Source organism: Nycticebus coucang, unplaced genomic scaffold (genome assembly GCF_027406575.1).
Source record: "Nycticebus coucang isolate mNycCou1 unplaced genomic scaffold, mNycCou1.pri scaffold_69, whole genome shotgun sequence".
In the NCBI taxonomy this organism is placed as follows: domain Eukaryota; kingdom Metazoa; phylum Chordata; class Mammalia; order Primates; family Lorisidae; genus Nycticebus; species Nycticebus coucang.
The window spans coordinates 569,627-585,880 of record NW_026515594.1 but is presented as its reverse complement, the minus strand read 5'-3'; the positions used below and the strand labels follow the sequence as shown (position 1 = coordinate 585,880).

Sequence of the window (16,254 nt, the reverse complement as noted above, 5' to 3'; positions counted from 1 at the left end):
AAGGGAGGCAGGAGATGAAACAAAGCCTTAAGAGCCAAATCTAGAGAAAGTGTGTCCCCTCAAGGTACATCAGAATCATCAGACAAGATATCAGCCAGCCACCTGCTCCATGTCCTATATCAAGGATCTACAGGGTTGAGATACTGAGAAGCTGGGAAAGTACACTGGTAAGTTTGCAAAACTCCCTCAGATGTTACAGGAATATGTTGATGCAGCATGCCATTCAAAAAGTTTTACTAAACAAGCTGTGGACAGAAACCCATTTCATCTTGTGTCTCTGAACTACTGATGGCAGGTGCCAGATGTGACATTTGAAGGCATGGGTCTTTTTTTTCTTTGAGACAGAGTCACACTTTGTTGCCCTCAGTAGAATGCCACAGTGTCATAGCTCACAGCAACCTCAAACGCTGTGCTCAAGTGATCCTCTTGCCTCAACCTCCCCAGTAGCTGGGACTACAGGCACCCACCACAACACCTGGCTACTTTTAGAGATGGGGTCTCACTCTTGATCAGGCTGGTCTTGAACTCCTCTACTCAAGCAATCCAGCCACCTCATTGTCCCAGAGGGCTAGAATTTCAGGTGTGAGCCATTACACCTGTCCAGCCTGGGTCTTCTTAAGTCAAACCAAGGTCCAGAAGAAAATTATCAACTGCTTTAGGATTCAATGTAGAGAAAGTGGAACCCCTGCACACTGTTGGTAGGAATGTAAAATGCTGTGGCCATTGTGGAAAACAAGGCAGCAATTCCTCAAAAAAATAAAAATAGAATTACTATATAATCTAACCATTTCTCTCCTGGGTGTATACACAAAAGAACTGAAATAAGGGTCTCAACAAGATAAGTGTACACCCATGTTCATAGCAGCCTTATTCATAGTAGCCGAAAGGTAAATCAACCCATGTGTCCATCAGTGGATGAATGGAAACACAGTATGTGTCATATGCCTACAATGGAATAGTAGTCAGCCTTTACAAAGAAGGAAATGCAGGCACATTTATGACATGGATGAGGCTTACAAACATTATGCTAAGTGAAATAAGCCAGTCGCAAAAGGACAAATACTGTATGATTCCCCTATATGTGGTTTCTGGAGTAGTAAATTTACAGAGACGGAAAGCAGAATGGTGGATGCCAGGGACTGAGGGGAGAGTCAAATGGGAAGTTGTTTAACACTTACAGTGTTTCAGATTTGCAAGATGAAAAGAATCCTAGAGATTGATTGTACATTGTAAATGCACATAACACTGTTTAACAGTACACCTGAAATAGTTCAGATGGGAAATTTTTTATTATGTAGATTTTACTAAAATTTAAAAAAAATTTTTTTTGAGACAGAGTGTCATTTTGTTACCCTCCAGTAGAGTAATCTGGTGTCATAGCTCACAGCAACCTCAACTCTTGGGCTCAAGCCATTCTCTTGCCTCAGCCTCCAGAGTAGCTGGGACTACAGGTACCTGCCACAACGCCTGGCCATTTTTCGAGATGGGGTCTAAGCCTTGTTAAGGCTGGTCTGTAACTCATGAGCTCAAGCAATCTGCCTGCCTCAGCCTCCCAGAGTGCTAGAATTACAGGTGTGAGCCACTGTGCCCAGCTAAAAAAAAAAATAAAAAAAAATAATAATAAAACATATTTTAGATATTTTAGTATTTGTAGTCCTGTATGGAAAGAAGTGTTGGCTGGTTGCCTCTTCCAGATGAGTACTAAAAAAGAACTAGATTACATTCAGGGACTGGAAGGGGTTAACCATGCAGGTTCAACTGTCCAACAAGTCTTAGGCTACCAGCGACTTTGTGCCTGCAGTGAGCAAAGTAGCCAACAGATGGCAGTGTGGGCTCAATACTTGGAGGCATTTGTTGCAATGTTACTCTGTCCCAAAATCTTATCTTCGAGCTTACCTTAAAGTCTCATCTCCAGTGAGGGAAACAAACATTCAATAATTCAGCACCAACCAGTGTGGGAAGTGCTGGTGTGGAGGAAAAACTTAAAAGACTGGTAACTCAGTGGTAGGAGGCACCAAGATAGGCCTCCTGGAGGAGGAGAAATAAGGACTGCCCTGGCAGGGTAGGTATAAAGTGAGATACAGCAAGAATATTGTGTAATTAAAGCATCCATCATTTGTTGATCAACTATAACATGCCAAGAACATCCTAAGTATTTTCTTACTTATTTTATTCAGTCATTCAAATCCATGTGAGAGAGGTCCTACTATTATTCCCATTTTGCTGATGCTGGCAGTCACTCAGCTAATAAGTAGCAGAAACCACATTTTAACCCAGATTCCACAACCCAGTTCATTCTACCATGACCACGTGTCATCTGCACCTAAATGTGGCAGAGGGAAAGGTTGAGTTTGAGGAATAGCGAGAACTCAATGCTGGTGGGGTTGTAGAGAGATGACACTGGAAAGGCTGGCCACATTGTTTCAGACAGGCTACATATGAGTAGGACCCCACAGAGATTGGCATCATCTCATCAGAGATACTTTTGGCTTGCATTTCAGCGGAGGAGTCCCTAGCATGTGCCAATCCAGGATTGCCTGAAAATGGATATCAAATCCTATACAAGCGACTCTACCTGCCAGGACAGTCTCTCACCTTCATGTGCTATGAAGGCTTCGAGCTCATGGGTGAAGTAACCATTCGATGCATCCTAGGACAACCATCCCACTGGAATGGCCCACTGCCTGTTTGTAAAGGTAAAGAAGTCTTCTCTGCACACGGGGGCCAAGGGGCCAGAGATGTCAGGACTGGTCCCCAGGGTTTCCAAACTTGCTTTAAAAAGCTGGGCTACTGTACTTCATTAGATCTAAGATGTCACCATGATTTCATGCACTACTGAGAAAGAAAAAAATTACTGCCAATTAAACTATGACACCATATCTTCTCCTAGTTATAGCATTTCTATTTTTACCTCAAAGGAGCTTTTTCAAGCTCAGATCTTTATGTTTTGTCACACTTTTGAAAACGTTAAAATGAAAATATAAACAAAATAAATCTTCCCCACCTTCAGAGTCTTGCGTTTTGAAATCATTTTTGACTCAGAGACTTCAGAGTCCTTTTTTCCCCCCCCATTCAATATGGCCCGATTCCCTAAGGCAGAATTCCTCAGGAAGGTCATTTTTTTTTTTTTTTTAAAGTAAAGTCTTTGGTAATAAGGGTTTGCAATTATGTGGAAGCAGGGCTTGGGACAGGGTAAGGCAAGATAGGTGTGGAAGCAAAAAAAAAAATGTAAAGAGATCCTGAGTCCTGTGATGTACGGTCCTCCGTAGAAGGAGGAGAAAGGAGAAACAATTACCTCCTTACATTTTGTGATCTAGACGTCTGTTTTGTATCGCCCAAGTATTGGCCCTGAGAGCCAGCCTGCTCTGACATCCGCTTAGAGAACGTGGCTTGAATATTTCCCACCTTCTGCGCCCACTCCCCGCAACCACTTGATTCCCGTAGGTTCCAAGCACTCCCCTAGCGCTTGCAAGATGTCTCAAAGCGCTCACACTCGTTCTGCGAACGCGCGCGGGGTCTTGCGCTCCACATTGGCCCACACAGGGTCTCATGAGCGCCTCCTAGTGGCAACGATTACAACACACCGTTGATTTAAAACAGACCTCCTCCCATCCCCCACGCCCGCACCGCCCAATAGGGAAGATAGAAAAATGGGGAAATTGCACCTGAGAATCCATGAAAAAAATACTTATCATTGAAATGAAGTTGTGACCTCACAAGTGAAATTTGTATCTGTTTATCTGGGCTTTTGCAGCGTAAGGTCAGTAATAATATCCTAAATATGTTCAATGTTTTAGGCCAGGGGATCTTAACCTTGTGTGGTGTGAATACACCCTGGAGAATAGGCAAAAAGCTCTGAATTCACTTCCGGGGGGGTGCAGAAACATGAAGTTTCACATTTCTGCTTGAGGATCTCTAACTTCTGTGGATCCCTGAATGCCTTATTCATGAACCCCAGCTTTAAGACTTAAAAATACTTTTTCAGTTGGCTTTTCCATTCCTAGATATAGGTCCAAAAGAAATGAAAACTGGTATTCAGACAAACATGTGTACATTAACGTTTATGGCAGCATTATTCATAACAGCCAACAGATGGAAACAGCTTAAATGACCATCAGCTGCTGAACAAATAAGCAAAATTTTGGCATATTCATGCAACATAAAAAAGATGGGCAGCGCCTGTGGCTCAGTGAATAGGGCGCCGGCCCCATATGCCGAGGGTGGCGAGTTCGGACCCAGCCCCGGCCAAACTGCAACAGAAAAATAGCCGGCGTTGTGGCGGGCGTTGTAGTCCCAGCTGCTCGGGAGGCTGAGGCACTAGAATCGTGTAAGCCCAAGAGTTAGAGGTTGCTGTGAGCCGTGTGACGCCGCAGCACTCTACCCCAGGGCGGTACAGTGAGACTCTGTCTCTACAAAAAAAAAAAAAAAAAGAAAGAAAGAAATATAGTACTAATATACACTACAACTTAGATGAATCGCAAAAGCTTCATGCTAAGTGAATAAAGCTGGACACAAAAGGTCAGATATCAATTTCTGTGAAATATCATATCCAGAGCAGGTAGACCCACAGAGACAGCAAACTAGTGGTTGCCCAGGGCTTACAGGTAGGAGTGCGCAGTAACCGCTTAATGAATACAGAGGATTCAAAAAAAGTCAGGCCATAGTGTCCTCTGTATTTTGCTTTTTCTCTGCTTGGCAGAGTCATTTAAAAAAATAAAAGTTTTTCAAACACATGGCTCCATCTTTTTTTTCTTTTAACGGCTACCCACCAGTTCACACTATACATGTTTCTCAATGTATCAGTCTTTTTTTATCTGTTGATAAGGCTCCCAATTCTCTTCTGGGGTTTTTGTTTGTTTTGTTTCGCCAAAAACATCCTTGTACATGACTCTTGGGTGCTGGCAGTTTCCATCCTGTAGAACCTAGTTCTTAAAGCAGGCCTGATGTTGTGGCAAAGACCTGAGAATTCCAGGCTGTTGTGGATGGTGCCAGACTGTTTTCCAGAATTAGAGTGATCCACCCCCCCAATGGTGTGTGATAATGTCCATTTCTCTACATCCTCACCAGCACTGGAGGTTATTGATTATTTTTGAAGTTGTCAATCTGATAGGAAAATGCAAGTGCCATCAGAAAATACACAAGTAACCAAACAACAGGAAAAAGTTTTTAAATATTTAGTTTTACAGGCTGTCCCTGAAACCTCTATTTGCCATTCTGTGGCAAACCTCTTATTACTATCCCTTGAATCCCCACCAGGTGATCACTGCCCTTTACCTTCATCCACAATTATGACATAATTCCCAGCAAGTAAGTGTCTTGGGAGACCCCTATCCCTTGCTGCCATATCCATTTCTACTCCAGAGGTCCTTCTCTCCCACCACCAACTCTAGAAGGAAACGATGTGGGGTCTGTGACTTTATGATCTGGATTGCAGAAGTGATTCCCTGCCAATCTGAGACCTCCCAACTAGGACTCAGGGGCCCTGGACTCCATCCTAAGTCATCTACGGACCATCTGTGTCACCATGGGGGAGCCACTCTCCCTCTCTGACCTTAGTTTCCCTTTGTATGAAATAACTGAGTGAGCCCAGATCGGTGTTTCTGAAGAAGAGTCAGTGGACTGGCCTGCTTTATCAGAATTACCTGGGGGGCTGGGGAGACCTATAGGAGTTCACCTCCAAAAATGCTACCACCTTGGCAGGTCCCAGAAAGGGCTCAGAAACCTTCATGTTAACATGTTCTCCATGGGGTCATGGACTTGGGGCTCCAGGAGATAGATGTAAGATCCAATGCCTCCTCATTCTAAGATACTGTGGACATTCACGGGCTCCCACTACTCAACCACAGTCAAACACATGCCTTGGGTGGGTAGCATCTGCCTCAATCTTTCCATGTTCTTGATGCCAAAGCCCCAGCAATGCCTGTACTTAACTGTCTGCTTTTCAACTGCCTTTACTGTCATCACATGATGATGACAAGGACATAAATCAGAGAGTAACATTAAACAATTCACTAATTAGGAAGTCTTAGGATTTCTGGAAGAAACGCTCCTTCTTGTTGGTATATTTTTATGCTCAGCAACTGTGATGACTTTTATTCCAAAACATGGGCTGCCAGCCCCCAGCATTTTGAACCTCCAGAGAAGTTTTACAAAAATTATAAATGAGTGAAAATAGTTTTATGTGAAATACAAAGATCCTAGTCAAATAAATGTGGGGAAAAAATGAGATTAGAAAGATTTACATAAATATAGGAGGTGCCAAAAAAGTGTATGCACAATTTAAGCAACCTTGTAAGTAAAATCGATGATTTGCAGGTAAAATCAATGTACATAGGTAACATGTCTAGGTACACTTGACCAGTAATGGTACCTTCCATTCAAAACTCGGAAAAGTAACACACACAAAAAAAACACTTAAAATATGTATACATTTTTTGGCATCCTCTATATATACCTCAAAGTAGGAAAATAGTTTGACTTCCATCTGGATTTAATAAAGATCTAGAGCCTCATGATTCATGGGGGCTTTGTCCCACATGAAAACCATGAAACAACCCTAACCACAAGAGAAAGTTGACAAGTCCCAATTTAAATCCTGCCTCCATCACTCAGAGGCTGTGTGATGACAGAGAAGTTGCTTCACTTCTCTGAACCTCTGCTCTTCTATAAAATGGGATGATAACGGTAGCACCCTAACGAAGTCACCGTGAAGGTTAGAGGAGCGAGTGTATAGAGAACAATACTGGACAGGTGGTGAGTGTTCAGGAACTACCTGCTATCACCATTTTGGCTCATGTCTTATGCATCTTATTTTCTCTTGGCAACTTATGAAATGAATATGCCCTGACATTTCACAGACCCTAGTAGCTCAAGATAAGTAAAAACACAGCAGTAACTTCAGCAAAGTGTGGCATGGGCTTTTGCATCTAAATTTGGGGTGGAGGGGGCTTCATTTCATGCAAACAGAGTAAGTTCACTTTACATTGACCAGTGCTTCCTGATTTCTCTTTCAGTTAATCAAGACAGTTTTGAACATGCTTTAGAAGGTGAGTTTCAGAATAATAAAAATCCAATAAATCAATCTAATCATAGAAAACAAGGACAGGCCTTTGAATATCTTCATCCAGGAGCTTAAACATAATAAATAATACATTTTGCCTGGACACTGTCAAAGATTATTTCAAAACAAATAATATCCTAAGAAGAAAAAAATAATAATGGGACTTGCAGGTCAGGGTCCTAGCTATAACCTGGAAGGGACGTGGCACCAGTTCTATACATGACAGTGACACTGATGTGAGAAAAGTTGAGAGTACACAGGAAAGAGAAAGCGTGAGGGAGACATACCACTGTTGGAAAACTTTTTGTGATGCTGTTGGGGGGAGCTGGGTCCAGGGACATCTCGCCTTCCATGCTGAGCATCTCCTGGTTTCTGGTGGGAAAAGTTTGCCCCGGCTGCATTCTATGGTCCATATTCCCCTGGGTCTTTTTTCTTCTCCAAGATACCAGTCCCTTTCCCCTTCTTCTCCTTGTTCCTGTTCTCCTTTTACTGGGAATTCCCAAGTGACCTTTACTAATGTGGACCAGATCTTTCAAACTCTCCAGGATTTTATTTTTGTTCTGTTTTCATTCTGCAGTTCTTTCCCAGAGCATTTTGTATGCCTTGTCACCTCTGTTAAATTTGGTATAAAACCATTCACCCAAGCTGAGAGATCGGAAAAAAACATACACTGTCATCTACAGTTTCATTTTTTTAATGTTGCAACCCATTAAGCAGTTTGTATAATTGTTTCTGGAGTCATCTTTAGCTTTCTGACGGTAATGAGTTCGCTCGGAAACCAGGGGCTATGTGGATTATGTTTCATCAGTCGCTCTTACTGGCAACAGACAATGTTTCCATCCACGCAGGCAGAGCCGAGTCCCTAGTATAAGGAAAGGGAAGAACATGTATCAGTCACTCCACTTGGAAAATAGAGGGCATTTCGTGTTAATCTCCACTCAGAGCATCCTTTTTCTGTCTTTTGCCAACCAATGAAGCATGAGAATATCTCAGACGGCAACCAATGAAGCATGAGAATATCTCAGACGGCTGCCGTTGCTCAGAGATTATGAGCACCATCGTAACATTTTGTGCTCAGGCATTTATCGCGGGTGCTAGGATTGATTTTTCAGACCTCATGAAGTGGCAGTTAATGGATTATAGATTGGTGTACAGCTAAGCTCTGTTAGATGGGACCATGGAGAATGGCAGAGGAAACCCAGAGGCCAAGTTTCTAGAAGAAATGTGGGGTTCCCCCATTCAAGCTGTGCTGGGCAAAACACACCCACTCCCCACAAACATCAGGAGGTAGCAGGAGCCTCCAAGGTCAGCCCAAGAATGTGAAGCAGTGGCCTCTGAGAATCAAAACTGGTTCTACACAGTTGGGTGTCACTGGGGTATGCAGATGTGACAGGTGTCCCAGCTGCTGTTCTGGCTGCGCACAGCCTGCTCCTGGAGAGTGTGACTCGGTAGTTCTGGGAGGCGTCCACCAGTCTGGGTGCAAGAGCTTCGCCTCTCCAGGTGAGCAGCCAGGGGTGGGAAACCCTGCTTAGAGACCTGGCGTCTGGCCCCCAGCACCACCCACCTCACGGACGTAGGAGCAATCTGACCCTGCCCACCACTCCTGAGTCTCAGGTCCAGACCCCTTCCTCTTTCCCCTCTCCAGTCCATGAAACATCCAGTAAATGTGACTTCTCAGATACTGCATTTGGGGTTTTTGCCAAGTCTTCTTTTGAATTGGATTTTAACCATATTTCAACTATGGTTCCCCCAGAAATGAGCATGGCATGATCAGGGTTCAGCAGTATTAATTCTCCTCTGCCCCTGTGGCCAGCCCACCCAAGGATGAATCTGCACCCCATTGCAAAGAACCAGCACTCTTTCCTCCTCTAGAGATGGTTCTTGAAAATCTAAGGTTCTGTGATGCCAGCTCTTTGAGTGGTGCAGAACTGGGAAGGTGGGTGCTCACCTGGGAGCCAGGGCCCTGTGTGAGAAATGAGGATCTCATTGGCTCCTGTGTTCAGTAGCAGAAGCAGCAGCGGAGATGTCGCTGAAAGGTGGAAACATGGCCCTGGCTATCTTCATCCCAGTCCTCATCATCTCCTTACTCCTGGGAGGAGCCTACATTTACATCACAAGGTAGGGGACTGAGGGGGCTGCCAAGCACTTGGCACACTGGGGGACTGGGCAGTTCACCCACTGAGACTGAGGATCTCCACCTGCAGCTTGGGGACAGCAGCATGGGTGTGATTGTAGAGATGGTGAGATTCAACTCCACTGTATGAGATAAATATTTACACTGGGCACCTACCAGGCCTCCATGAGTGCAAAGCAGCAAGTAAGACAGACTTCAAGGAGCTTTATAGTTCAGAAAGGACATAGACGTTGCACATCGCTGGGCACAACGACTTATCCACTCCTTCATTCAAGAATTTATTCAACAAATATGAATTGACTTCCTTATTGTGCCCCAGACATTGTCCGAGATATTGAGGATCATGTAACTTGCATTTGATAAAAAAAGAAGATATTAAACTGTAACTAGGATAGTCACTAATTCATTCAAATCCACAATTATTTAATGCCTACTATATGCCAGGAAGTTTTCTGTACTCTAGAAACATTGTTTGAGAACAAAATAGAAGAAAAACTTTGTCTGCGGAGGGCTCAGGTTCTAATGGGGGAAGACAGAAAATAGGCAAAGTACATAAGAACAGCATATAGTATATTAGGAGGTGATAGATGGGGAAGAGAGGAAAGGGGGTTCTGGAACAGAAGTGGTGGTTACATTTTAAATGAGGTAAGTAGAGGAAGCCCCATTGAGAAATGACATTTGAGCAAGGACTTGAATGTGATTAGTAACCCATACAGATATGTGGGAGAGGAAGGTTTCAGGCAGAGAAACAGCATGTGCAAAGGTCCTAAGGCAGGCATGTGCCTAATATAAGTTTCTCCTGACCTCACAGGGCTCACAGTTTAGTAGAGCAAGAGGATAGTAAGTACAAAAATAAATGATGACACACCAAGATAAACCCAGTGGAGAAAAGAGATAGGCTGCAGTGTGTAACAGAGGAACTACCTTTAAACAGGTGGTCTCTGGTTTCTCTTCAGAGCAAATAAATCTTTCACCTTTTAAAATAGGTGGTCACAGAGGGCTGCTCGAAGGTGACATGGCATATAGAAGGTGCTCAATGAAAGCTCATTATTGCTGTTGTTACCCTTTAATAAGAGGGACTTGGATTACCTTACAGGTGAAAACAAATTAAGCTCCACCCCTTCCCCAGTAAGGGGAGGTCACAGGCTTTTGTTGTCGCGGCCTGGGTTACAGGTTGAGAACAATTATGATTTCTGTTTGCACCTCACTAGGATTCTCGGGGCTGTTTGCACACATCCTCGTTGTCATGGTGAGGTTGACAACGGTGGTTGACCATGGTGATGCGTCTCGCAGTCAGGGAGTAACTTCTCTCTCACTCTGTCTCTCCCCCAGACGTCGCTATTACTCCAGCCTCCGCCTGCCCCTGATGTACTCCCACCACTACAGCCAGATCACTGTCGAAACCGAGTTTGATAACCCCATTTACGAGACAGGGGTGAGTTCCTTCCTCTTTGCTCTGAATGAACGGCCTCATGATGAAATCAAAGGTTTCATTTCCTTTTGCTGACAAGAGGCAAACCCAGTGGTCCTATCCCATCATCACTAAGACCCCTACAAAGATAGCTGGTGGGAGAACCCAGCTATCTTTGAAAGGAGTCAGAGCTGATGATGGGCCTCTGAGGCTCTTCATCTCAGCAGAACACTCACAGAAAGAAGGGTCTGCACCCAGAGAGGGGCCATGATGGGTCAGTCAGTGCCCAGGGGTGCAGCACTTCCACATATCCTGCTACGGTCCCCCTCCTTACTACGTTGGACATGTAGTAAGGACATGTGTGCCACATGCCTGCACCTCTGAGTGGCAGGCCCTGCGTCAGGTACTGGAGACACGGTCATCAGTCAAATAGACATCGATCCTGCTAGCAATGAGCTTACAGTCTCACAAAGGAGAAAGATATCAATGAATCAACTACTGATAATAATAATATGCACTGTGTGCTGAGTGCTTTAAATGCATCATCTCCTTAAATCTTTGCAACTCTTTGCAATAGGTTCCAACAGTATCTCTGTTTAATTATTGGGGTCACTGAGGACCAAAGATAGGAGAAGATGATTTGGCCAAGGTTGCACATGGCCAGAATGCACAGTGGCGCCAGGATGCAACCCAACCTGATGCCCTCAATCATTATGTTATCCTGTCCCACCTTGAACCTCAAAAATCAAATGTGCCAATAAATACTTGTGTTTTTATAAATCATGATTTTTTAGGACTGTGAAAAAAATGGACAGCTTTCTATGAGGGCATATTTTGGGGGACACGGGGAGAATGTTGGAGAAGACATTGTTGAGAAAGTGATGGTCAAGCTGAGATGTAGGAGGTGGGCGAAGAAGGGACCAGGGAGGAGAGAGAGCACACAGGCACATATGAGAAACCCAAAGGCTGAACATGCCTTTTCAAAACCACAGACCTTCAAATTCACTAGATGGGTCATTATGAAAGTTCTGAGATACATAAAAATCAAGAAATGTGAAATCCACAGGAACAGAAACAAATGGAGCCCTCCCAGCAACACCAACAAGATAAGCAAGTTGAAACCTGCACGCGTGAATCTGAAAGGACGCGGCTGACTGTGTTTCTTGGGAGTGAAATAATGGACCGTAACACAGTCTGTCTCAAAACTTCTGTAGTGACCTACATTTAATCATCTCCCAATATTTGGGGGAAATAACCTTGACTTGTTCCTTGTCCCTGATACGTTCCCCGCATCCCACCTCCTCTGATCTCCCCTATTAATTATCTATTATCTATATTAATATCTAGTAATATCATTACTAACAATATTATTACAAATTGAGGGGCCTAGGCTCAGCACCTGTAGCACAGTGGTTACGGCACCTGCCACATAAACCAAGGTTGGTGGGTTCGAACCCACCCCAGGCCAGCTAAAACAGTGGCAACTGCAATAAAGAAAAAAAAATAGCTAGGCGTTGTGGCAGGCGCTGTGGTCCCAGCTACTTGGGAGGCTGAGGCAAGAGAATTGCTTGAGCCCAAGAGTTTGAGATTGCTGTGAGCTGTAACGCCTTGGCACTCTGGCAACATAGTGAGACTCTGACTCAAAAAAAAAAAAATTGGGGGGCCTAAAACAATACACATTTATGATCTCATAATTTCTAGAGATCAGGAATCCAAGTACAATTTAGGTGAGTTCTCTGCATCAGGGTTCACAGGTTACATCAAAGCATCAGCTTCAGCTATGGTCTCATCTGAGGCTAGAGCAGGGAAGGAGTCACTCCCAAGTTCATGCAGTTGCTGATAGTTAGAAGAGTTCTTGCAAGTTCATGCAGTTCTTTGCAGGTGGTTAGAAGAAGGGTCTCGGTTTCTTGCAGGCTGTCATCTAGAGCCCAGCTTCGGTTCCTTTCCATGTGGGCCTCTCTCGACAGCACCTCACAGCATGGTAGTTTGCTTCTTCAAAGCAAGACAGAGAGACAAAAAGAGAAAGGAAGGAAGAGACACACCTTACAAGACAAGTCAGAATCCTGTGTCACATACACAGAAGTGACATCCTAGCACCTTAGTATTCTATTTATTGGTTGGAATCAAGTCACAGGTCCTGCACACCCTTAAGTGGAAGGTACCACACAAGGCCGTGCACCCTGCAGTGGGGGGCAGTCCACCAGAACCACCTTAGAGTCTCCCGTACCATAGATGGGACTGCACATCTGTGTTGACTCGGCAGGAACTAGAGACCTGTCATAAAGCATGTAACAGTGACCACTTCCAGGGCTGACCGATGACTTCTTGTATCTCTCAGCTCTTTGTCCCTGGGGTCTAGAATACATTAGGCGTACTGCATAAATATTGGAGAACTCGAACTTGTTGCTGCCCACACACACACACACAGCCATCATTGCAGTGGCATGTGTTATTTTTCATTCTTGTTGCTTACTTACAAATCTTGAATAAAAGTCAGCCTGATGAAAAGAGACACGTTTCAAGACTAGACGTTATTAAAACGTCGTCAGTAGAGTAAAAGACAATCCCAAAATTCACTGGCTGAAAGCTGCAAGCATTAATTTGCTCATCAGTGTGTAGGGCAGTGATTGAAGCTAATTTCGGCTGGGTGGTAATCCTGGAACTGGCCTGCTGGTGACTCAATTCTCCTGTGTGTCCTTCACCTTTCTGTAGGGATTAAAGGCCTGCAGAACGTGTCCTGTTCATGGTGATGACAGAGGAGCAGACACAGAAAAAAGAAGCACACATGCCCTTTTCAAGCAGCTGGCATGTGCCATTTCCCCCTAAACCATTGGCAAATGCAAGGTGGGGTCAGGGTGGAAGGGCACTGCAAAGTCACAGCCAAGGGCATGGACACAGGAAGGTGTGAAGAAATGGAACCATCAGTGTGTTACTCTACTACACAAGATGTAACAAATCTGTGCTTCTCTCTTGCAGGAAACCAGACAGTATGAGGTTTCCATCTAAAGAGAGCACGGAAGAAGGGGACTTACAGATATGAACACAAATACAACCTCCTCAAGACATCCATCCAGAGACCATGTGGCATTTGATGGAAACCCCGGAGTGTCAACTGTCTTTTCTTTAGACTCTTTCTTGAAGATTTCTTGTTTTCTTCACTGTATTTATTATATTTAAAAAAAAAAAAAGTGAAATAGGTGTGGTTTGGATGTATTGTGGCCATAGCCAAATTCATGTTACAGCCTCAATGCTGAAGGCAGGTGGAAGACTTGCAGCAGCCAAAACAGAAAACAGCAGGTCAGGTGTTTCCCATCAGTCATGCCATGCTGAGGCTGCATCAAATTGCGCCCTCTTTAGGATCCATGCCCTGAAGAGGTGTTTTTAGGACAAATCTCAGTCCCAAGATTAGGTTGGAAAAGATTAGTAGCTCTTGTTGGCTTTGCACAGTTTGGAATTTAGCACGGGTGCTTACACCCATTTTTTAAGGTCTGCTCCGAAACAAATGCTGTGTCCTTACTTCCAGTTTCACCAGCTTCTGCCAGGGTTTGCCTCATGCCCTCCCTCTCATGGTCCCGAAGGCAGCAAAGGTGTTGCATAAATGTGGTGTTTTACCAACATTGCCTCACTGGACAGTGACAAATTTTTTTTAAACTTGTTTTTTCTTTGCTAAAAAGGTGATAAATGACAAAAAGGAGAAATTCTAGAGAAAATGAGAGATTTGAGAGTTGCGATGAAGAACTGGGCGAGGGGGAATGTTGGGTGAGGGGATTGAATTAATAAAATGTTCTTTTCTTTGACACTCCATCAAGGATGAAAGAGGAAGTAATTTATGTTACAAGTGTCAGAATCCATCGTCTTGTTCAGGAGGCCGTGATGTGATCATAAATCTACAGGCTTGGGAGGCATGGGCCGACTCACTCATATAGTTATTAGGGCTTGTGTGGGAGGGAGAGGAGCCGCTGTGTTCTTAAATCCAGGGGTGAACTCTGTTTTTCTCCTGGGCTTCTGGAAAGTCTTGACCCTCAAAACAGAAGAAATTCAAGCACTCTCTTTCTCTAAAAGGAGTCACCTTCAGGAATAAGTAATTTGGCAGGGAGAGTCCTGTGAGAAGGAACTTCTTTTCTATTTCCTGAAGTTCTGTCTGGATGTTAGACAGTTAGACATGAATGCTGTCTGTGGAGATGCAGAGAATAGAGGCAGGGGACTTCAAAATCACAGCCAGGCCCAGTGTGGTGGCTCACACCTGTAATTCCAGCACTTTGAGAGGCCGGTGGGAGGATCGCTCGAGGCCAGGAGTTAGAGACCGGTCTGGGCAACACAATGAGACATGCACACACACACTGCCTATCCCCACTTGAAAAAATAAGTATTTTTCACCCCAAAAAAATAAATAAAAATAAAAGCAAATTATCCAATGGAATTTGTATCATCTGACCTGAACACCAATGAGGGCAGAAGGAAGAATTTCGGCCCAGACAGGAATTCACAGCACCACATCTGATCACATGGGCATCCATAGATAGTTATTAGAGTCCTTTTGTCCCAACATATTAGTGAGCATATGACTCTTTGAAAAATTCTTTTCTAAATACAAGTATAGTGAAAAGGAAGGAATAGGGTGTGTGAGGCAGATCCACCTCTCTGGGACTGGCAATAATGGCCGATGGCTTAGACAGGCTCAGTGGCTTTTAGAGCCCTGCCTCCCTTGCTTTATAGAATTGTTTTAGGTCTGCTGGTTTTCAAACAAGAAAACTGCCATGCCATAGGGAGAATGGCTAGGAGTCCATATGTTAGTAGTTACTTTGCAAACATCTTGAGGAAGACAGGGATATTGGTTTTATGCACACTCGTCCTTCCCAGCAGGAGCTCCGACTTCAATCCTGGGGATCTGAGGCCATAATATTTTACTTCTTCCAGAAGAGAGTCCTGCATTTGTAATACATGGCAAAAAATCGGTAAGAGCTGCTTCCAGGACCCAAAGCCCACCCCCATTCAATGCAAAAACCAGAGAAGAGTTCCAGGAGCTTAGTGAACATCATGTTTAGAAAAAAAACACACACACACATAAATAATGTAACCTTTAAAAAAAAAAAATTCAGAATCCAATCCTTGTTTTTGTATCTATTTGATGCTAATTCTAACCCTAACCCTGGGTCATCTGGAATGAAGAATTCTATTAATGATATTCGATTTTAGAACATAGTATGGGTATGTGAAAACTAAACATTAGCCTTTTGTAAAGACTTACAAAACACATATATTTATTCTAAACCTGCTCCCTAAAACTGACCAGGCCAGGCCCAGGTATTCTTCTCGGCTATTGGACAGATAGAAACAGTATTTTTTTCTTTCTTTTAGGAGACCAATGTCTTAGTTCTGTCTTGGTAGTTCGGCACCTTTAACCATGTTTTAAAAGTTTGTTTTAGCCTAGAGATGGATCATGTGCGTTCAGAAAGGTACAGTGTGATTGAAAAGACAGGTTGATGTCTATTTTTCTTTTTTAAATATCTGAATGTGTATTTGTAACATGTAAAAGTAAAAACAAATGATAATAATACTATTGCCAAAAACGCACAAGGCATCTCATTACAGTTCATATATGTGTGTTTTTATAAAATCAATATTAAAACTCACTGGGATTAAATATTT

General features: G+C 43.6%; 1 protein-coding gene and 1 pseudogene across 1 annotated transcript; one reads left to right on the top strand and one right to left on the bottom strand.

The window, feature by feature from the left end:
• Positions 1–7,708: 7,708 nt before the first annotated feature.
• LOC128579584 (laminin subunit alpha-1-like) overlaps positions 7,709–16,254 on the bottom strand; it is a 54,534-nt pseudogene continuing 45,988 nt past the window's right edge.
• On the top strand, positions 8,925–14,015 carry LOC128579590 (seizure 6-like protein). Its single transcript, XM_053581590.1, has 3 exons — positions 8,925–9,178; positions 10,527–10,629; positions 13,582–14,015. Exons 1-3 carry the CDS (start codon positions 9,084–9,086, stop codon positions 13,609–13,611), a joined length of 228 nt encoding a protein of 75 aa, XP_053437565.1. The 5' UTR covers positions 8,925–9,083; the 3' UTR covers positions 13,612–14,015.

Coding starts and splice junctions, on each gene's coding strand:
- LOC128579590 (XM_053581590.1), top strand. CDS start 9,084: ATGTCGCTGAAAGGTGGAAACATGGCCCTGGCTATCTTCATCCCAGTC. Junction 9,179..10,526: donor GCCTACATTTACATCACAAG/GTAGGGGACTGA, acceptor TCTCTCCCCCAG/ACGTCGCTATTACTCCAGCC. Junction 10,630..13,581: donor ACCCCATTTACGAGACAGGG/GTGAGTTCCTTC, acceptor TCTCTCTTGCAG/GAAACCAGACAGTATGAGGT.